Here is a 22,354-nt window from a genome sequence, read left to right as displayed (position 1 = left end):
CTGAGAAATTTACGATCGAATGGCAGTAGCATCTTTCGTTGAAAATGACAGTGATTACTAGATGACTAAGGTAAAAATATTCTCTCTCGGGACATTAGGTTTCATCAATCGTATATATATATATATGGTATATATATGGCCCATACATTTCATTCAGAAAAATACAACCGTAGCAGAGCTATTACTGTAAGAATTTCATTCAGACTTTTCAGTGGCGAAAGGTTAGTTTTTAAAGGGCGGGGATGAAGCAGTGGTTTTCATCAATGAAAAATACTCCCACTTTTGTGCAAATTGCCATTCATTTCCATTGGAGTTCTTCAGAGGTTTCAAGCATACTTACTGAAAGGTTCTTCTTGTAGCACACTGTACGTTTTATTAACTTCTCAACACTTACTATATAAAAATACTAGCTTTTCCTTTTTTTCCAAAAAAAAAAATATATATATATAAAGAAAATGCAAAGCAGGCGCTCTTCAGAATAGAAAATTTCCTATATTATACACTTCATTCAACTACAAGTAGTTTGAAAGTGAATAAGTCAATAATAATAATAATTAAGGGTCAGTCCACTGACTTTCGTCTAATAGTGGTTGCGACCAAATTTTAAAAAAATCTAGTTTTAATATATGTGAAACTCGATGATTCCCTGAGTTCATTAACCATAATATTATGGTAAAAATTTTATTCCCTTTAAAAATATTAAATATCAAAAGTAGGAGGTTCACAACCTTAAATTTTTCAATTTTTTTAAAAACGCTATTATTAAAAAACTATTAAAAATTAGATGTTGGAACTCACCAAAAACATAAATCACTTTATTCTGCACAGAGGAACGAAAGAATTATTGCAAAAATTTATTATTTTTGGATGATATACGATTTTTAAAAAAATTTTATTTAAATATTCTCAAGATTTTTATTTACTTATAACTTTTTTGTCGGTGCTCCGAAAAAATTGAGGTTTTGCACAAAGATTTTTTATAATATTCTTTACCTTCTATTAAAATCTTACGAAGGTGTTTTGCTTCGTTTTGGAGATATTAATTTTCAAAATTTTTTATTTAAAAAGGCTAATTAAAATACTTGAAGTTAACTGACCAATTTCAAATCGCTACATTTTAATATATTTTTATAAAAAATGGAGCAGTTTGAATTTGGTTAGTTAACTTCAAGTCTTTTAATTAACATTTTACATAAAATTTTTTTAAAATTATTATCTCCAAAACGAAGCAAAACATCTTCGTGAGATTTTAAAGGAAGGTAAAGAATATTATAAGAAATCTTTGTGCAAAACCTCAATTTTTTCGAAGCACTGACAAAAAAGTTATAAGTAAATAAAAATCTTGAGAATATTTAAATAAAATTTTTTTAAAAATCGTATATCATCCAAAAATAATAAATTTTTGCAATAATTCTTTCGTTCCTCTGTGCAGAATAAAGTGATTTATGTTTTTGGTGAGTTACAACATATAATTTTTAATAGTTATTTAATAATAGCGTTTTTAAAAAAATTGAAAAATTTAAGGTTACAAAATCACATTGTGAACCTCCTACTTTTGATATTTAATATTTTTAAAGGGAATAAAATTTTTACCATAATATTATGGTTAATGAACTCAGGGAATCATCGAGTTTCACATATATTAAAACTAGATTTTTTTAAAATTTGGTCGCAAACACTATTAGACGAAAGTCAGTGGACTAACCCTTAAATATAATTTTACAGTAAAATTTTTAAAGAATCAATGAATTTAGTTATTTCTTCTTTTTACGATTATTTTTTTTCGAAACTTTTTTCGTTTTTTTAGATTTTTCTTCAACAGGTGGCTTTTCTTCTATTTGGGAAGATAATTCCTTTGGTGGTGAAGGAGTACGAGGAGGAGAAGGAGGAGGAGGAGTTGGTGGTTTTGGAGTACGAAGTTCAACTTCAATATTTCTTTTCGCTTGATTAAAAGTGTCATCTTTTTTCTTTACCCTAAGAAGAAATATATCCTGATTTCCCTCTGTCACGTGATCATTAAACACTTCCTGAGCGCCAATACCACCTAATTGAGGATGTACTGTAATTGTTTTGCAATTACTACTTCCGTTTTCTCCTCCATTTGCCGGTCCAATCTTATTAAAATATTAGAAATTTTTTTATTATAGTAAAGAATGTAAAAAAAAATGTCAATATAGTATTAATGACGTCAATTAAATGACGTGTTTAAATTTGTAAACATTTCGACATCTCAATGTGAGTCATTATCAATATATATAATATTATATGTATTTATATATTAATGATATATTATAACGTACGTGAAATATCGAAATATTTATAAATTTAAACACGTGTCATATAATTGACATTATTAATAATATATTCAATTATAAAAAGAGATCTTCACTTTTTACAGTAGATTTTTTAGTACATTAAATTTTCTAAAAATAAAATTTTTATTTATCAGAATATTTTTAAGAATTTTGGTAGAAATAAGTTTCTATAGACGAATTTTCATTATTTGAATTAGCATTTGACAGAATTTCATTTTATTCGAATTTTATTTGATTATGACACAATTTCCAAATCACCGAATTTTAATTTGTACGAATTTTTAACGAATAGAATTTTTAAGACGCCGAATTTTCATTTGTCCGAAAATAGTGATTGGTCAATTTTAAAAATTGCGCCAAAATGTTTCGGTCGTTAGTTTGTTTGGTCATTTGTAATTTCGGAATAATGAAAATTCAGCGGCTTAAAAATTCGTACAAATTAATATTCAGTGATTTGGAAATTGTGTCATTTAAAAAATTCGAATCACACAAAATTTGATTGCATGAAAATTCTGTTAAATTAAAATTTTATTAAATTAGTAAAGAAAATGAGAGTAAAATAAAAATTGTCCCAAACAAAAATTCGATAGCTAAAAATTTTGTTATGTAAAAAAAACATAAAAAGAAAATCTGTTAAATTTTAATTCGAAAATTCGTCCAAATATAATTATTTCTAATAAAATACTATAAAATAAAAATTATAATTATTGATTTTTATGTGATGACGTTAAAGTGTAAATATTTTCTTGTCTAAAAAAAAATTGAAAGAAAAATTCTGAGGAATAAAATTAACATAATTTTTCTCATGATTATTAATAAAAAAAACTATCTATTATTAAATTTCGATTAAATTTTTGTTTTTGGTACAACGGAAGGAGCGTATATGATTATTTCATAAAAATGATTTTTCATATAAATTTTTATTTTACAAAATAAAATTTAATACAGAATTTTTTTTTAAACGAATGTTTACTCAACGGAATTTTCAAAGTAACGAATTTTTATATTACAAAATTTCTCTTTACCCAACTGTTTCTTAAAAAGAATTCTAATTTAACCTATTTTTAATTTATTAGAATTCTCATTTAGTAGAATTTTAAGTAATTCGAATTTTTAAATCCTAGAACTTGGAATCGGAAGCTCACATAAAATATTTAATATTTTAAAACAACAATTTTAATTTGAAATCTTCAAAAATTAAATTATTTCTAAAAATGTTAACTCGAACTCTTCCAAAATTCAATTATTTTTAAAATTTGTATCTAAAACTCTTTGCTAAATTAATAATTTCAATAAATTTTATCCAATTATTCAAAAATTCAATTAAATTATATAAATTAAATTAAATAATAAATAAATAAAAAATAAAAAAATAAAAATTATATAATTAAATTATATAATAATAACATGCTTGGTCTGTCCTTCTGTCCTAACTTGAAGTTGGCTTTTTATGATTTCAGGTGTTTTTTTTTGAATAGTAATCTTATGACGTGTCAAATTTTTACAATTCTTTTTCTCATTTTTGCCAAAGTTGTATAATTGTGTTTCCAAATTTCGGAATAAGTTTCTTTAAAATTCCAAATTCGAAAATTCAATTCACGAAGATAAAGTACACAACGTTTACCAACGAAATTTTTTTTAAAGTTGTATATTGATTCAAAAATTGTATACAAATACAAAAAATTTATGATGAGAAAAAGATGTGCCAGGAAATTTCGTACAAGATAGTAATTTGAAAAAAATTTATTTTTAAGGTACCAGGGGCCAACGAATACCTATTAAATATTAATTATAAAAACACAGGCCTCGAATCAACTTAAAGACACAAAAAGTCGTTTTAGTCGATTTATATTCCAAAAAAAGTGTATTTGTTTTTTATTTTAACAAAAATATTTTACAGATTTTTAAATAAAAATTTTTTTTTTAATAATAATCCTTTTCGAAGGGTTAAAGGTGAAATTTTTAGAAATAATTAAATTTCAAAAGATATTGTTAATTTTCAAACAATCATAAAATTTTACAGAACTAAAAATAATTTATCAAACAATTTTTGGAAAACATTTGTTAAATTTAATTGAATTTTCAAAGATTTAAAATTGAGATTTTTGAAATCAATTGAAACTTTAAGTGATTTTTAATTAAAATTTTAGATGATTTCACTAAAAATTTATTAGAAAATGCGGACAAAATACAATAATTTGAAAATCATTTTTAATTGAAAAATGGTTTCAGATAGTTGAATTTTCAAAGAATATTATTAAAATAGTTAAAAATAATTGAATTTCCTTAGAGTTATAATTGAAATTATTAAATTTCAAAAAAATAATTTTTGATGGACAATTTTAGAAAAAATTAAATTTTAGATGCTTTTAAATTCAAATTATTGAAAATTCAATTAATTTTGAATTCAAATTTTTGAGAATAATGGAATTTCACTTCATTTTGAATTGAAAATTTTTGGAAATAATTGAATTTTAAATGAAATTTTGGATAATAATTTAATTTAAGTTCATTTTTGATTGAAAATTTGTATAATTAATTTTGAATAGAAATTTTAGAAAATAATTGAATCGTGAATTTCGAAAAGGGCTCAATTCGAAAAAACGTAAGTGTCATTTTCGCATAACATACGATAGCGAAAATGACACTTACGGTTTTCAGAGTTGAGCCCTTTTCGAAATTCACGATTCAATTGAATTTTATTTCATTTTAAATTGAAAACTTGGTAAATAATTAAATTTTAAATTGAAAATTTTGGATAATTATTGAATTTTAATTGATTTTGAATTAAAATTTCGGGTAATAATTGAATTTTAGTTTATTTTGAATTGAAATTTTTAAAAAATAATTCAATTTTATTGTGATATTTTTTTTAAATTATAAAGAATTGTTAAATTTCATAAAAATTTTAATTGAAAAATAATTTTGATATAATTGAATTTGTGATGTATTTAATTAAAATTATTAAAAATAATTAATTTAGTGAAGAATCATTTTAGTTCAAAATTTGTTAAATAATTGAATTGAAGAAGATCTGAAGAAGATCTACATTTTATACTAAAAAAATGTATTTTATTTACATTTTCTTTCAAATGTAAAAAAAAATGTTGCATTTTATTAAAATAAGTCGATAAAAGTCGTATTTTTGAAAAAAGTCGGAAAAAGTCGTATAATCCGAGGCCTGTAAACATATAATTTTCATTATTATTATTTAATATGTAATAATATTCTAATAAATTAAATTATTATTAATAATATTAATCTTTAATTTCTTTATAACAAATAATTAAATACACAATTTGGCGCGCTTGAGCGCGTTTAATTTTGCTAGTAATAAATAAAACATTGTTTAATTCAAAATTCTCTAAAATTCAATTACTATTTGAAACTTTGTTAATAATTTTCAGCAATATTCTAATTTACAAAAATTTTAATTCAAAATCTCCTGAAATTGAATTATTAAAAATTTTGATTCAAATTTTTTGTTGAAATAATTATTTCTAATAACTTTGATCAAGATATTGTCACTTAAATTATTTAAAACATTTTTCAATTCAAAATACTCTAAAATATTCAATGATTGTCTGAATTTCAGTTAAATTAGAATTATTTTTAAAAAAACAGTTGGGTAAAAAGAAATTTTGTAAAATAAAAATTCTGTTAAAAAAAAATTTGAAAAATTAAAAATTCTATTGAGCAAAAGATCGTTTAAAAAGAAATTATGTTAAATGCTATTTTGAAAAATGAAAATTCTTATAAAAAATAATTATATAAAGCAGTAGTTGAAGCGGCCAATAATAAATCATCAATTTGGCGAGCTTTTAGGAATCAAAAAATTCGCTAAAATTTAAAATTCTTGAATTCTGTCATTTTTAAAATTATTTTTTGAAAGAGTATAGGACTTAGTGGCTTTTGGACAAAATTAGTAGTAAAAAAGTAGCCTTGTCGAAAAAAGTATTAAAAAAGTAAAAAAGTGTGTCACTTCGAAGCTTGACTTTTATAATAACTAGTAGTGATTAATTTTTTTTCTATTTTTTGAAATTTTTTTTGTAGTTTTTTGATACCGATTCAAAATAAATAAAAAAAATTCACGTTCTGAATTGAATTTAGAAATAAAAAACACAAATTTAATACCTTATAAGCAATAGCTTGTGGCTTGTAATTTGATTCATCTTTGAGATTTAAATGATTTTTCGAATGGATGCGAAATAAAATTTGATTATTATCACCGGCGTTAACAATTTTTGGACCTTCTTTTCTAGTGGGTCTTTTAATTTCAACTATATCACAATCGCAAATAGGTTCCCATTGATTGTCTTTCTTCTTTCTTTTGTGTTTATCTTTCTCCATTCTTATTGTTAAATAATTTCCCAGCATTTCTGCGCCAATTTCATGAAAATGTTTATCTGCTTTATTATTAATTTCCAATTTAGAAGAATTCAAATTTCTATCCTCCAATGAAGATGGAGAAGAAGTGGCTATCAAACAAAATAAAAATTAATATTTCAAAATTAATTTTCAAAAATTTTTTATATTTTATAAACATACATGGCTGTTGAATATGCTGCATTATTGTGTTATATTTTAAAAAGAGAAAGAAAAAATTGAAAAATTATTTGAATTTGACACTCTTTGATTTTTTTTGGTTATTAGAAACATTTGACTGTCTTGAAAACACTGTTTAAAAATTTAATTCAGTTTATAAATTTAATTTTTTTCAACTAAAAATTATCAAAATTTTTACATTTTTGTATCCAAATAATTGTGGACTAAATTACAATTAAAAATATTGAGAAAAAAAATTGTCTTTATAAAAAATGATTGCCGCTGCAAAAAATTGTGGTTGTTATGATGATAAATCAGGTTTTGTATTTTATTAAATTTTTTTTTTTTTAATACCAATAAATAATATTTGAAAATAATAAAAAATTTTATTGATATAATAATTTTTTGATATTTTTATAGATTTCACACATCAAAAAATTTCCAAAACTTTTTCATTAATTTCATCTGAAAATTCAATTCAAGACTTGGAAAAATGTGTCTGTCCAAAACCAAGTGAAAAAGGTTATAAAAAACTTAAAGGTACTTGTGACATTTGTTGTAAGGGGAATAAATCAAAAAATGAATGTACAGAAGATTTGATCGACGAAAAAAGGAGTAAAGTTTTTTCGGAAATAGTCGAAAAAGGTGCAAAATTTTTTAAAGAATTAATAATATTTTTAATAATTATTAATAAATTATTTTTATTTATTGTCATTATATAGTTTTTTTAGAGTTAAATTTCATTAAAAATAAGTCAAATTTTATATGGAATTGCTCATATATAAAAAATTTTGATTCAAATAATCGGTTACTTGACTATTTATCAAATAAATATTTATTTGTATTAAATAATTATTATTTGAATGGTATTTGTTTCAAATACAGAAATTATTGGTTTAAAATATTAATTTGATAATAGTAAAGTAACTGATTAATATTTGAATCAAATAAATTTGTTTTCAGTTCAAATATGGTTGAAAATATAGTTTTTAAATTTTTTTTGAAAATTCTAAATAATTTTTATGAATATTTATGCAGGTTTACCTTATAAAGAGACTGAGGTGATTATAAATGACAATCGAATGATAATTCGTGTGCAAAAAGATTCAAAAACCAATGAAGAATGGGATCCACCATGTGAATGTAATGAAGAAAATAAAAAAACTCATTCTAAAGTTGAAAATATCGACAACACCAAAAATAATATAATTTTTCGAAAAGTTGATTTAAATCCTTGTCGTACTATTACTGTTTATCCACAAGCTGATTCAGATGTTCATACAGAATCAAATGTCATTAAATCAAATAATGAAATACAAAATAAGAGAGTGATGAAAGAAAAAATGGAAATTGAAAGACAAAAGAGGGAGGCAATTTTAAAAAGTCTTGATAATGAAGAAAATCCAAATATTTTTCATCTGAGAATTAAAAAACAATGTGAAAACGATGAAGGAAAATATAATATTGATTTAGAATTTAAAACACCTCGTCCATGGTTAACAAAACAAATTGTTGAAAAATCTTTACCTCTTCCTCAATCAATTGTTTCAAATGTAACAATAGAAAGTGAGGAAGAAGGCAAGAAGAAGAAAGAAGAAACGGGGAAAAAAGCTAAAATAAAAAAAGGAGGAAAAAAGAAAAAAAAGCAGCAAAAAAAAACATGATTAAAAAATAAATATTTAAAGAAAATATAGAAATTTTAGTAAATATTTTTCAATTTATGGAAAACGTCTCTAAAATATGAAATAATTAATAATTTATAAAAATTTCGTACTTAAAAATATTATATTTCAATTTTTACTATTTCAAATTTTAGTAAATGTTTACGAACTTTAATATAATTTTCAGTAATTCTAATAACTTTTTTCTGAGATTAAATATTTTTTTTTTACTTTTGAAATTTTAATTACATTTTACTAATTTGATAGTAAAAAAAAATTTTCTAATTTATTAGTTACATTTTACTATAAAAATTTTTAGCTACCAAATTTTTGTTTGGCAGAATTTTTATTTTATAGTCATTTAATTAAAGTGACTTTTTATTTTGAAAAATTTTAATTTAATCGAATTTTTAAATGACAGAAATTTCAATTCACCGAATTTTAATTTGTACGAATTTTTAATTAATAGAATTATCTATTATCTATCTATTAAAAATTTGGACAAATTAAAACTCGGTGAATTGGATTTATTCAGTAGCTAAAAATTTTGGTATGTAAAAATTCGTATAATAAAAAATTCTGTCAAATGCTAATTTGAAAAATGAAAATTAATCTAAAAAATAATTATTTGTAACAAAAAAACTTGAAAATAAAAATTTTAATAATTTTTTTTTTTTAGAAATTTATGAGCTACCAAAAAATAATTTGTAGAAATATAAATTCGGTTAAAAGGAAATTCTATCTAATTGAATTCAATCAGATAAAAATGTTAACAAATTAATATTTATGTATTTTTCATGCGATTTCAATTTTTTCCATTTTGACACGTTTTCTCTAAATTGTAATCTTTTTATACTAAAATTTCAATACTTCATTTATGTAAATTTCCTATATATTTTCTTTCAGTGTACAAAAATAAAAAAATTTTTAAATAAAAAACGTAATATTTTCAAATCAAAATGAAATATGAAAAAATGGAAGTATATTTATTTTTTTTTTTTTTTTTTGAAAATTGCGTAGAATTTTTGAAACTAGATATATATATAATAATCAATTTCATGAATGAAAGCGGCAAACTGAAATAAATTCTTATAAAGAATGAAAATTTATCAAATTGAAGTTTCCCTCGAGCGGTTCTCACGATCTCAACAAGAGTCAGGTGGGTTTTTGAATGGACCTCTCTATTCATTCAATTCTTCTTCTTGGCCACCCGCCCACTATGAGCCCACTTTTGAGGCTTCAAGAAAGAAAAAAAAACTATATTCCTCTTGCCATTTTCAGAAGCTTTTCAATGAAATTGTGTAAACTTTACGAGAAGTTTAAATCACCTTTTCTGCTTTCTGGAGTAACGATGATCACCTTATTCTTCCTTTTAAATTTATTACATTTCAAGACGCATTTATTAAAAGTTTTCAAGGATGAATAAATTTCTTATTACTAAATTATTACAAACAATTATATGCGATATTAAAATTTGAAAATTTGATATTACAATTTTTTTACTCACCAAAAATATGTATATAACAATAATAAATATATGAAAAATAATGTTACCCAAAAAATTTATCCGATGTATAATTAGCAATAGAACTTTTTTTTATTATGTATTTCCATTGTCATTGAAAATTATTTTAATATATTTGAAACGAATAATTTTGTACAAATGCATAAAATATAATAATTATCAGACGTAAATATATGTATTTGATTGAAGACTGCTTGTAATCGCGTAAAAAACATTTATATATAATATTTTTTAGGTTAGAAAAAAGAAAACGTATTTTTTTACAACAGGAACGGTACTGCCAACTTAAATAATATAACGCTAAATTTAATAACTTATGAAATTAATTATTATCTAAATAAATAATAATTCTTACTTAAATATTTCTAAATATATTCGTCCTGATAAAAAAAGCTATATGGTATTGTTGAAATATTAGAAAAAATAATTGTAATACAAATTCACTCTGCAAATGATGCCAACCTACACACAAAAAAATGCCAATGTAAAGGCTAATGTACAATAAGTTCGCGAACGAAATGCATGAGATAGAAAAGGGTACAAATATATCTCTGTCCTTCTCTAACTCATGTTTCACGTTCGAAAACGTCTTTCGCGGAGCTATTCTGCTTAGGCCTTAAGGTACTTTTATACCTCTAGTATTTTGGTCAAGCAATCGGCTGGAAAGAATTTTCACGGAGAATCACTAAATTTGATTGGCCCTAAAAATTTTAATTTTCACGGTGAAAATCTAATATTTGTCAGAGCCAATCAAATTCAGTGATACAACCGTGAAAATCCAATCCAGCCGATTGCTTGACCAAAATACTGGAGGTATAAAAGCACCTTTAATTTACTATACTTCGGACCAGAGATGGGTAAAAGCACGAAGTAATAATATGGAGACTCAACTCTGTATTTGCCATCTATCAAGGTCACTGCACCATAAGTGACATGTTCGCTAAAGGGAATTAACTTTCGAATGTAAGCATCAATGGCAACATAACCTCTTTTTGTTATTTACTTTCTGCTTTATTGTTGGTAAATAAGTATTAATTAATAAATAAACTATTTAAATATTGATCAATTGAGAACTTTTAGTTAAGTTAAATAATTAACATTAACATTAACATTTTAAATGTGCTTTCGTTCTCAATTTGGAAGAGAAATACTAATACAATTTAAATTTTATCAAAGCATCGATAATTAATTTTTTCCAATATCAGAATTTTTGAAAAGTGGAATTTCGAAATAAGCAGATTTAGGGTTATGTTTCTCAAAATTAGCCTTATGTATAATACACATGTATAATACGTGTATATTACACGTAAAATACCTTGTATTATACTCGAGGTTTTCTATGTACCCATCTCTGCGTCGGACGTAGTAAAAAAAAATGTCAGCATGTTGTAAATTTACAAGCCGGAAAGTTAAAAGGCTACATAAGGATGGATTTACATGTTGATGTAAATGCAGAATGCAAAACCGAAAATAATGAGAGTGAAAGGGATAGTGATATATTCTTGTCCCTTTCACTCTCATTATTTTCGGTTTTGCATTCTGCATTTACATCAACATGTAAATCCATCCTAACTTAAAAGTTGTTTTTTATGTATTTTATAAATTTTTTTATGTAACATACCATTTTATGATATTACAATATATAAATAAAACAATTATAACAAAATTATAATTTAATTTATAAAATAAAAAACAACTGTAACGTAATGTAGCTTTCAAATTTTCCGGTTTGTAAATTTACAACTAACAACTTGCTGACAGTTTTTTTTTATGGATTTCTACAATAGGTGCAAAACGGTTGGTTTCCATTGTCCCCACTCGCCGAAATCCCCATTCGCCATTTGTCATAATTCTCATCAACTACCGCACCCTGCTTTAGTAAAAATTTAGTGAATATTGTTAAAATTAAAATTTACTATAAATAAGTTACGAAATTTTTACTAAAGCAGGGTGCGGTAGTTGACGAGAATTATGATAAATGGCAAGTGGGGACAATGGAAACCAACCAAACACAAGTGCAAGTCCAAGTCTAATTTTTTTTTTATAGGGCCGTTTCGGAATTGGAATTTTTAGCGCATTTTTGATAAAGTGAATACTGAGGATAACACTTTATCAAAAATGCGCTAAATATCCCAATTCGAAAACGGACTAGGTCAAGCTATTGAAAAAAATTTGGAACTAGACTTGCTCTTGTCTTTTGCACCTATTGTAGAACCTCCATTACTGCGTCCAACGCGTGGTCATGGTCACTTTTTTCTAACGTCCGTCATGGTAAAATTACCATTATTGAATCCAAGTTTTTTCTGTCCATATATATAAATATTGTAACTCAACTGAAGTTAAATCTTTTTTTAATGTCGTGAAATAAACGACTATTTCCGAATGTGACAACAAATAAATGGGATATAAGTGTAATATTTATACCGGAAATCTGTAGATATACGAATAAGGAAAATGTGGAAGTAGATGTGAGGATTATATAATAGAAATATATATATATATATATATCCCGTTGACTTTTGACACATTTAGAGCATTAGGATGTCAATGAATGCAAGTCCTAACATTTTCATTCTAATGGTCTAAAAGAGAAGATCCTTTTATGAATGAGCTCTCGTTTGTCGATTCTCCTAGCGAAAATTGTATCGCACGTCATTGTGTCCAGTCCCTCCATGTCCTTCTTCTTCACATTGATACCGTTTAGTACCATTTAGGAAGCTGTAATTTATAGCCCTTGTTCAAAAATCAATATATTACTTTAAAGTCTCTATTGGCAAATCATATCTTAATTAATGATCCTCTTTCAAAAATAAGAATAATAGCAATCATTTATTTATTTGAAAACTTTAAATTTCCCAAAGACAAACGGAAAAAAAAAATTAATTGCTATATGTTGACATTTGTATTCTTATATTGTGTAAAAAAATGTACTAAAAATTAAAAAAAGTAGAAAAACATTTTACATGTGAGAATATAAAACTAATTTTTTTTTAACAAAACAATTTTTTATTATTTCAACAATATTACGAAGTTAAAATTGTAGGAATAAGTTGACAGATTACAAGTTATTGTAGATACACCTTGATACCTATAGGGAATTTTAAATTCTTTGACGTTTGACAGCATGACAGCTTTGTCAGGCTGCAGTCCCATGGCAGCGTTTTGCGTTGCGTTTTGTCACTAGACCATGAGTGTAAAAGAGATGCAGATATATGTTTGCTATGTTTACACTCAGGGTCTAGTGACAAAACGCAACGCAAAACGCTGCCATGGGACTGCAGCCTCAGTTTTCCACAATTAGCTTATGAACATACTACTCACCTGCAAGTTTAATAACACAGGCACACAAAAAATAAAAAGCTGTTTGGCCGAGACACTACACTAGTTTATTTTCATGTATTTTTTCACGCTGAATCCGAATCCGAAGTCAGAATTATCAGATTGGCTTTTATTTTTGAGATAAACTCAAAAAACTGCACAGAAAGAAAAATAAAATCAAAAAGTTAAAAATTTTTTGAATATCACTGCGATAGTGTAATTCCATGTATTTTTTGTCGCTGAATCCGAATCCAAAGTCAGAATTGTTAGATTCGCTCAAATTTTTGAGATAATTGCAAAAAAACGCAAGTAACAAAGAACTCAAAATACTCAAAATCAGTTTTTTGGAAGTATCTTCAAAATTTGAGCCAATCTGTCAATTCTGACTTCGAATTCCGATTCAGCGTGAAAAAATACATGAAAATGCACTATCGTAGTGTTTTCGGCAAAAAAAATTATCTGTGCCCCTAATTCAGAATTTTTATCAGTTTTTGGCGATTTTAGCTCAAAGAAATTTTTTTTTGCCGAAAAACTACGATAGTGCATTTTCATGTATTTTTTCACGCTGAATCGGAATTCGAAGTCAGAATTGACAGATTGGCTCAAATTTTGAAGATAATTCCAAAAAACTGATTTTGAGTATTTTGAGTTTTTTTGTTACTTGCGTTTTTTTAAAACGCAATTATCTCAAAAATTTTGAGCAAATCTAACAATTCTGACTTTGGATTCGGATTCAGCGACAAAAAATACATGGAATTACACTATCGCAGTGACATTCAAAAATTTTTTAACTTTTTGATTTTATTTTTCTTTCTGAGCAGTTTTTTGAGTTTATCTCAAAAATAAAAGCCAATCTGATAATTCTGACTTCGGATTCGGATTCAGCGTGAAAAAATACATGAAAATAGTGTCTCGGCCAAACAGCTTTTTACTTTTTGTGTGCCTGTGTAATTTATTGAAATAAAAATATTTTAATATGGCTCATGAATTTATATTGAAAACTATTTGGCAAGATTGAATTGAAAATATTTCATCCTTTTATTTACAGATAAAACTTAAAATAACATTCTTCTCTGCTGTCACTTGAGGATACCTAACCTATAAAAAGGTAAATGTTCCATTTAAACGAATTCTCATTTAAAAGAATTTCTACTCGGTCCAAATGAATAATAATAATTAGATATTTTATATTTTTTGAACAAAATTTGACCATTTAAAACCATAGGTAATGTAATCATAAAAACCAATTTTTTTGAATTTTGCGTAAAAAACACAAAAATTGGGATTAAAAAGAAGCGCTCGGGGATTTTACTTATATTTATAGAGAATGGTCAGTGAAGGACCCTGAAAAAGTTTCAATAAGAATTTTCCAAGGGGTGCAACTTTAGGGGCCATCCGAAAATGGTGAAAAATAGTGCAACGTTATTTATGGATGGCCCCTTAGGGTTAAAATGTTTTCCAGCCAACCGTATGATTATTATCTAATAATAATTTTAGGAATTTTGGTACAACTACAAATTATACAAGTATAATTCCCATAAAGATTTTTTACAGCAAGTACTATAAGGAATAATCAGTAAATGTATGAGAAATTTTATTTTTACCACTTAAAAATCATTAAAAGTTGCATTTGTATGAAAAATTTCTTTCAATAAGAAACGATTGTCAAAAAATCGTTTCCTACCGTCAGAAAATTGTAATGTTTATTAAAATGCAACTTTAAATAATCTAAAATGTTAAAAAATTACAAATTGCTTTCATTTGCACTGAAAAATTTTTAAATATTAAAATTTTGAATTGAAAATACGGACTATTAAAATTTTGAAGAAAATCTTCTCCTCTCTCGAAAATTTGTTTACAGTCGATTGTATAATGAGAGGGCAACAAAATTTCGTCAGATTTTTGAAATTCAAACATACAATAAGACATTTAGAGGAAGAGAATAATAAAAAGGTAAATATACGTTGAGTATAGAAAGAGCAAATCATGTTGATGAAAGTTAATGACAAAAAAAAATGTCATGAGCCCTCGGGAACAAGTTTATGCAACTCCTTTTGCGTTTCTTTATTTTCTTTTTTTCGCACCCTCGGAATTTAATAGAGGCGGAAGTTCTGGTAACAAAAGATGAGGCTACGGGTGGCCCAAATATTGGAATGTTTGCCCCCGGTATTGTTAGTATTCTGACACTCGACGTTTGTTCCCATTTAAAAAGTGTTTAGATCTAATGTATCTATTTTACCTTCCCTGCGCGCACACACATAGTGGACAGTGGCGATTCTGTTTTTCTGTTAGCTCATGTGATCTCGTGTTGCGTCCGATCTATGCAATCCATATATCAGCCAGTCAGCGCACTACGGGTGTTCTTCTTCGATTCTTCAATGATTTCTAAAGAATGAGATCCACAAAAAAGTCCAACGCGAAAAAGAGAGGTCCATATATGAAATCCAGGAGATTGTATAATAACGGGATTTGGAAGATCGTATCGGAATATCTATCAAAACATTTCGAGTCAGTATAAAAGATATTGCTCTTTTAAAAGCGTTCTCTAATATTGTTACATGTTTATATTTATTTAGGATATTTGACTTTTGTATAATGCATTGTTGGAAAACGAGATTCTGATGGAATCTTATTATATAATACAAAACAGTCGTTACTAAATTGTCTTTTAATACATACTTAGTTTTTTATACTTATTTATTATTTATATTTATTCAAAAGAATCGTTTTTATAAATTTTAACCTTCAACAAATATATAAAAGTCGAAAATAATTACCAATGTACATTGTTAAATCTAATAATAATTAGTTAAAAATAATTATTAAATTAGATGTACATATTTAACTGTATTGTATTGTGAAAACAGCCTAAACAGTTAAATACACTTTCGAAAAATTATTGTTGGACAAATTTTCAATCCTACCCAACTTTGCTTTGAACGAATATACATATTTTGGGCTGTTGCTTCCCATACCTGTTTACGCAAATATGTCAATCATGGAGGAATGTCAATTAAGATATTGTGTGACAGGAAATTATTAATTGTATTAATTGACTACACATAAAAATATTTATGAAGTGCAATGTTTAAATTTTGTTCATTTATAATTAAATTATTAAATTGTTGATGGTCATTCGAACCATAAAAATAATTAAAACTCAAAAATAGTTCGTTGTCGTGTATTATGTATAGATTATACAGCTCGATTATCCACCGAACTATAACCTATGTATGGGTGATTCTCCGCGTAGCGCACAAAACTTGCTTTTTTTCATGTGAAAGAAAAATCACAAATAATGTTCACATAATATTTCGATTCCAATGTAAAAAGGTAATTTCTGTGATTACAAACAAAAACCAATAGTTATTTTTGTATTTAACATTATAATTTTTCGTGAAAAGTAGTTTTTAAGGCTGAAAACGTCAAAATTTGACGTCACAAAATCGTCTCCACTGGCATCCACCGACCCTTCAATATTTAAAAAAAAATTGAATATAATTAAATAATAAAGGTTAAATAAAGTATAGTTATATTATTTTAGTCTATATATACCTGAAACATATGAAACCGATTAAAAATAAATGATAATTTTCTCAAAAAAAAAAAAAAAAAAAAAAATTATTAACGCCAGTTCCACCGACCCCAGCGTTTCCACCCGCCACAGAATTTCCACCGTCACTAGTGCAAGTTTAATACACAATGAAACAAACGAAATTAAAAATATTTATTATAAACTATTATAAGTTTACTATAACTTACCAAATAAATTTCTATAAATTATCGTATAAATTTCCATAAATTACCGCATAAATTTCCATAAATTACCGAAATAAAATTTTTAATTGTCGTTCGCGCTATATATATTTTTGTGAATTACCCCAAAAATTTCTATAAATTTCCGCGGAAATTGCCGTAAATTACCAAAATTAAAATTTTTAATTGTGATTCATGCTTTACATATTTTTATGAATTTTAGACAAAATTTCTATAACAGGGTGTCTACAAACCGGGAAAAACCGGGAAACGAAAAAAACCGGGAAATAGCCGGGAAATGAAAAATGTGAAAATGGAATGAATATTATTATTAATAAATTGATAAGATAATATTAAATATAAATTGTATTAAAGGAATAGAATTATAATAAATGAAAATGAAAATTATAAACAGAAGTAGGAAGACAAATATAAATAGAAGTTCAAATGTAAATAAATATATTAATTGCAAAAATAAATAAATATATTCTTCCTACATAGCTATATTTAAAGTTAAAATTTTTTAATCCCAAAAAATCTATATATTATTCAAAATTCAATATTTTCTAAAATACTTTATACTTTAAAAATAGCAAAAAAAAATGTCAAATTAAACAAAATTTCATGAAAGTCGCCCCTGCAAAAATAAATAAATATATTTTTCGTACGCAGCAAAATTTATTTTAATCAAAACGATTTGGGTGAATGTGTACATTTACCGGTTAAAGTAGCAAAACATCAATACTATAATATTTATTTTTCACTTTAACCAAAATGATTTGGTGAATGTGTACATTTACCGGTTAAAGTGCACAAAACAAAGAAATTCGTATGCTATTCTCACAATCACCTACCTACTGATGCCCAATTTGGTCAATGTGCACATTGACCGGTTAATGTGCACATTCACCAATTTCGCACTTTAACCGTAACATATATATATTAAAAGTATAAAATATATTTTTTAATGTTTTTAAAATTGTTTGAAGTTTATTTTTCATGATTATTATTAAATAATTAATAATTGATTAAAATTAAAGACAGTATCTACTTTATAATATAATGTAATAAGAAGAATCTTCAATTTCTTAAAACCGGGAAATACCCGGGAATTTGAAATGGGAAATTTTGTAGACACCCTGTATAAATTACCTCATAAATTTCCATAAATTACCTCGAAAATTTCCGTAAATTACCAAAAACAAAATTTTTAATTGTCGTTCGCGCTATACATATTTTTGTGAATTACTCCAAAAATTTCTATAAACATTTTAAATCAAATTTCAACTATTTTATAGAATTCAAAAAGCAAAGAATTTTTTTTTTAATTTGTTTAAAAAAATTAAAAAATTATAAAAAAATTTTCCGCACCATGGATATTTATTTCTTGACATTTTATCTTCAAAAATAAGTATTGATATTTATCATTTCGATAAAAAAATATTTTTAAAGTCACCCATATATATATATATATATAATTTAGGTTATGTTATCATCCAGACCATAATTAATAATAAAACAAAATATATTTCTGGATTAAATCTTGATTTATTTTTATTAATAAATCAAACGTTTCGACACCAACGTTGGTGTCCTCTTCAGTGATAAATAAAAGAAAGAATATAATTTTATTATAATAATATATAATACTATTACAATCTTATTATAATGATGATACTCATTTAAAATTCACTATAACAAAAAAACCACAAACTTTTTTTTTAAAAATAACTATTTTCTTACTTTTTTTTTTGATCCATTGAAATTTAAACGGAGAGCTCCTTTAGTAGGATTTTACAGGTCGATTTTGCTGATCCACAAATATATACATAGATGAAGGATGCATGTAATCTTATGGTATAAGCGATCGTTTAGCTTGAGCCTTGTTGTCAAAGTAAGTTGCACTAACTGGTATTATAAGGTAGCACGATGTGGGGGAAACGAGAAATACGAGGGATAAAAGGGGCTGACTCAAAAAGAGAGAAAAGTCAGGGGGGATGCTGTCATATATATCTGTTGGACAGTAGGGGGGTGTCAGCAAGCTCGAACGAATGTCTCAGCAGGGTTCATACCCTTGCTACTGTAGCTAAAGTGTGTATGTGTGTGTGAGAGAGAGAGTACACATTCGATTCTTTAATTTCAGCATACAAAAGAAAAAAAGATTTAAAAATATATAATCATCTTTGAAAATTCCAAATTCCTTAGAAGTTAAAATCGTCTTGATCCAAATTTAGACTATTTAATTAGCATTGTTGTATATAGTGGAAAACAATTATTTGAATATCAAACAATAAATTATATAAAAATAAGGGGCCATCCATAAAGCATGTGATTTACTGCTTCAAATAAGGCTTGAAACGTAAATTATTCGACGTAATATACGTAATTTTCTACATATGTATGTATTACCCATTAATTTAAGGTCAACGCAGAAACAGAATAGCTTCGCGAAAGTCGTGCCTGAACGTTCTTCATGAGATAGAAAAGGACAATTATATATCTCTGTCCTTTTCTAGCACATGCATCTCGTTGGCGAACGACTTTCGCGATTATATTGTGCTTTTAAGGTTGTTCCACAACAACTTGCTTAAGGTTGGTTGGTTTCTATTGTCCCCACTCGTCATTTGTCATATTTCTCTTCAACTACCGCACCCTGCTCTAATAAAAATTTAGTAACTTTAAATTTTAACAATAAAGTCACTAAATTTTCACTAGATCAGCGTGCGATAGTTAACGAGAATTATGCCAAATGGCGAGTGGGGACAATGGAATCCAACCGAGCGATGAATTTTCACGGCTGAATCACTGAATTTGACTGGATCTTACAAAATATTCCATTTCCACAGTGTAAAAATTGAATATTGTTAGAGCCATAATCAAATTCTGTTATTCTCCGTAAAAAGGTATAAAATCACCTATACTAAAGTACCTTTCTATATAATTTATACGTCTGTTACAAACATAACCTATAAATGTCACTTGCGTGTTGTTGTAAAAATATAATTTAAACATCTTTTAACTATCCAGGAAGAAAAGATTAATAAGTTTATGTTTTCGGGAATCGGAGTTTTTTAGAATACGGATTGATAATTGACATTTTATATCCTTTCAAGTAAAATGTTTTTTTTTATTTTTTAGTACGCACGTGAAATAAATTTTTTTTTGATAATTGGCTATTCTGCCGTGTTTTCTAAAAACTTAGGTAACTGCAGAATGAAAGATTTCGAGAAAAACGCGAAAAACTGTTTAAACTTCATTGATATGTACCGCAAAGCCTAATTAAAATTTTTAAATGCCGTTTTGCTCCTTCGATTCGTCTAAATTTATTCTTTTTAATTATGTAAAAATAAATGTTGTATTTGTTTAAACATTCAATAAATTATTAAAAATGTAGTTACCGGTATGCTGATTCGAGGGTCGTCGCACGAGAAACTTAGGTAACTGGTAGTTACTTGGTCCCTCGTGCTACGAGCGCCCGTATTAGGCCTCTCGTCGCACAGAAAACTTAGGTAACTGCAGGGAATATATAAGAATTTTCATCTTTCTGGGCAAAAAATAGTAAAAATATATTAAATAATAAACTATAATTATTTAATAAGCTGCGAAAGTTGTCACTATAATTATTGTTTTTTACAAATATTTAATTTTATGGTTAAATTTATTTTAATTATACAATATTAGAGTCAAATATTGTATTAACTCAGAATATATTAAATAATAATATAAAATAAAATACATAAATAAAATTAAAAAAATAAATTAAATTAAATTAAAAAATAGTAAAAATATATTAAATAATTATATGAAATAAAATAAAAATAAATAAAAAAAAATAATAAATAATAAAGTGTAATTATTTAATAAGATGCGAAAGTTATCATTATAATTATTGTTTTTTACAAATATTAAACTATATGATTGAATTTATTTTAATTATACATTATTAAAGTCAAATTATTGTAGGTAATGTAGTTCGCTGCTTTATTAACGTTTATTTAAATAATTAAAAACGATTTTAATTTTTTAAATAATTGAACTAAATTAATTATATATTAATCATGAAATAAACATATTACTGAACTTCATTTTCTTAATTTATTAATGCTTTTATGTTATTTATTAAAATTAATACTTAATTTTTCAATAATTGATAAATTATTATTTAGGTATAATTATATATATATAGTGTTGGAGTTTTTTATTTCATTATTTATTGTCATTATAAATTATTAATTGCACAAAAAACATTGTAATTTTAAAGAAATGTATAAGATTTTGCAGTTACTTGGTCCTTCAAAACACGAACCTCCTTTTTCGAGGCCTCGTCGCATAGAAAACTTAGGTAACTACAGTGCTCTGATAGCACTCTGTAGTTACCTAAGTTTTCCATGCGACGAGGGCTCGAAAAATGAGGTCCGTGTTTTGAGAAACTTAGGCACTGGTGCAGTTACCTAAGTTCTTCAAATCACGACCTACAAAATACGTCACAACACCCAAAGACACCCAAGTTTTTATAGCAGTTACCTAAGTTTCTCAAATTATCACTCATCAATTTTTGCAGTTACCGGTATTTTCAATTATTTATGCAAAAATTATTATTAATAATATTAACAATTTTTAAAAATAATTTGCATTAACAGGTGTATCTTTTTTCCACGATTCCAACGATATAAAAAACTCATTTTTCGATTTTTTTGCAGTTACCTAAGTTTTTAGAAAACACGGCAGTATTGATGTGTAACATAGTCTCGTCTCTCGTTCTAAAAAATCGTTTTTAAGACGATACGATTTAACTATTGTGGAAGCAGCCTAATAGAATTTTGTACGTTCTCAACCCTGGTAGGAGAACTAACAGCCGCAGAATAGTTTCACATAATACACGTTTCATATTTACAGAATTTTACTCGCACCTGTCAAAATATTGTTGACGACATATTTCAGCTGTTTGTATTATTTACTAAAAATGTGATTGTTTATTACTGAAGACTTTGAAAACTGCTATTTGGGTCTATTCTATTATTCAAAATTCAGATTCTACTGTCGATGAGTTTTCAAACAAACATTTACATAATGTAACAACACAGGAAAGTAGTAGCATATTTATTTCACGTTTAATTATAATTTTTCATATTTTGAGAAATTTTTTTCTAAATATATCGCTACGTATCACACAATTGTGACACGATCATTTTTTACATTTTTATATAAATAAATTTTTTTTACAAAAATGCATT

General features: G+C 25.6%; 2 protein-coding genes across 4 annotated transcripts; one reads left to right on the top strand and one right to left on the bottom strand.

Annotated features, from left to right (window-relative positions):
• Positions 1 to 1,420: 1,420 nt before the first annotated feature.
• On the bottom strand, positions 1,421 to 10,467 carry LOC127279636 (uncharacterized). 3 transcript variants are annotated; one of them, XM_051302116.1, is made up of 3 exons: positions 10,402 to 10,467; positions 6,450 to 6,793; positions 1,421 to 2,114 (listed from the first exon to the last, which is right to left on the bottom strand). In XM_051302116.1, the coding sequence occupies exons 2-3, from the start codon at positions 6,690 to 6,692 to the stop codon at positions 1,755 to 1,757; spliced, it is 603 nt and encodes a 200-aa protein (XP_051158073.1). In that variant the 5' UTR covers positions 6,693 to 6,793; positions 10,402 to 10,467; the 3' UTR covers positions 1,421 to 1,754. The 3 variants fall into 3 exon arrangements, with proteins under 3 accessions (XP_051158073.1, XP_051158072.1, XP_051158071.1); XM_051302115.1 differs by lacking the exon at positions 10,402 to 10,467 and adding an exon at positions 10,076 to 10,234; XM_051302114.1 differs by lacking the exon at positions 10,402 to 10,467 and adding an exon at positions 6,864 to 6,989.
• LOC127279640 (uncharacterized) lies at positions 7,001 to 19,711 on the top strand. Its single transcript, XM_051302127.1, has 4 exons — positions 7,001 to 7,178; positions 7,281 to 7,505; positions 7,899 to 8,500; positions 19,637 to 19,711. Exons 1-4 carry the CDS (start codon positions 7,133 to 7,135, stop codon positions 19,709 to 19,711), a joined length of 948 nt encoding a protein of 315 aa, XP_051158084.1. The 5' UTR covers positions 7,001 to 7,132.
• The last annotated feature ends 2,643 nt before the right edge of the window (positions 19,712 to 22,354 follow it).

The sequence above is a fragment of the Leptopilina boulardi genome, unplaced genomic scaffold (assembly GCF_019393585.1).
Source record: "Leptopilina boulardi isolate dan_hultmark-lab unplaced genomic scaffold, ZJU_Lbou_2.1 LbouV2_221, whole genome shotgun sequence".
Lineage (NCBI taxonomy): Eukaryota > Metazoa > Arthropoda > Insecta > Hymenoptera > Figitidae > Leptopilina > Leptopilina boulardi.
This window is presented reverse-complemented; position numbering and strand designations above follow the sequence as displayed.

What these genes read in the sequence shown, in the direction of transcription:
- LOC127279640 (XM_051302127.1), top strand. Translation starts at nt 7,133, where the DNA reads ATGATTGCCGCTGCAAAAAATTGTGGTTGTTATGATGATAAATCAG. An exon ending in TTGTTATGATGATAAATCAG is followed by an intron (nt 7,179 to 7,280) that starts GTTTTGTATTTT and finishes ATATTTTTATAG; the next exon opens with ATTTCACACATCAAAAAATT. An exon ending in TTCGGAAATAGTCGAAAAAG is followed by an intron (nt 7,506 to 7,898) that starts GTGCAAAATTTT and finishes ATATTTATGCAG; the next exon opens with GTTTACCTTATAAAGAGACT.
- LOC127279636 (XM_051302114.1), bottom strand. Translation starts at nt 6,885, where the DNA reads ATGCAGCATATTCAACAGCCAT. An exon ending in GCAGCATATTCAACAGCCAT is followed by an intron (nt 6,794 to 6,863) that starts GTATGTTTATAA and finishes TTTGTTTGATAG; the next exon opens with CCACTTCTTCTCCATCTTCA. An exon ending in CACAAGCTATTGCTTATAAG is followed by an intron (nt 2,115 to 6,449) that starts GTATTAAATTTG and finishes TATTTTAATAAG; the next exon opens with ATTGGACCGGCAAATGGAGG.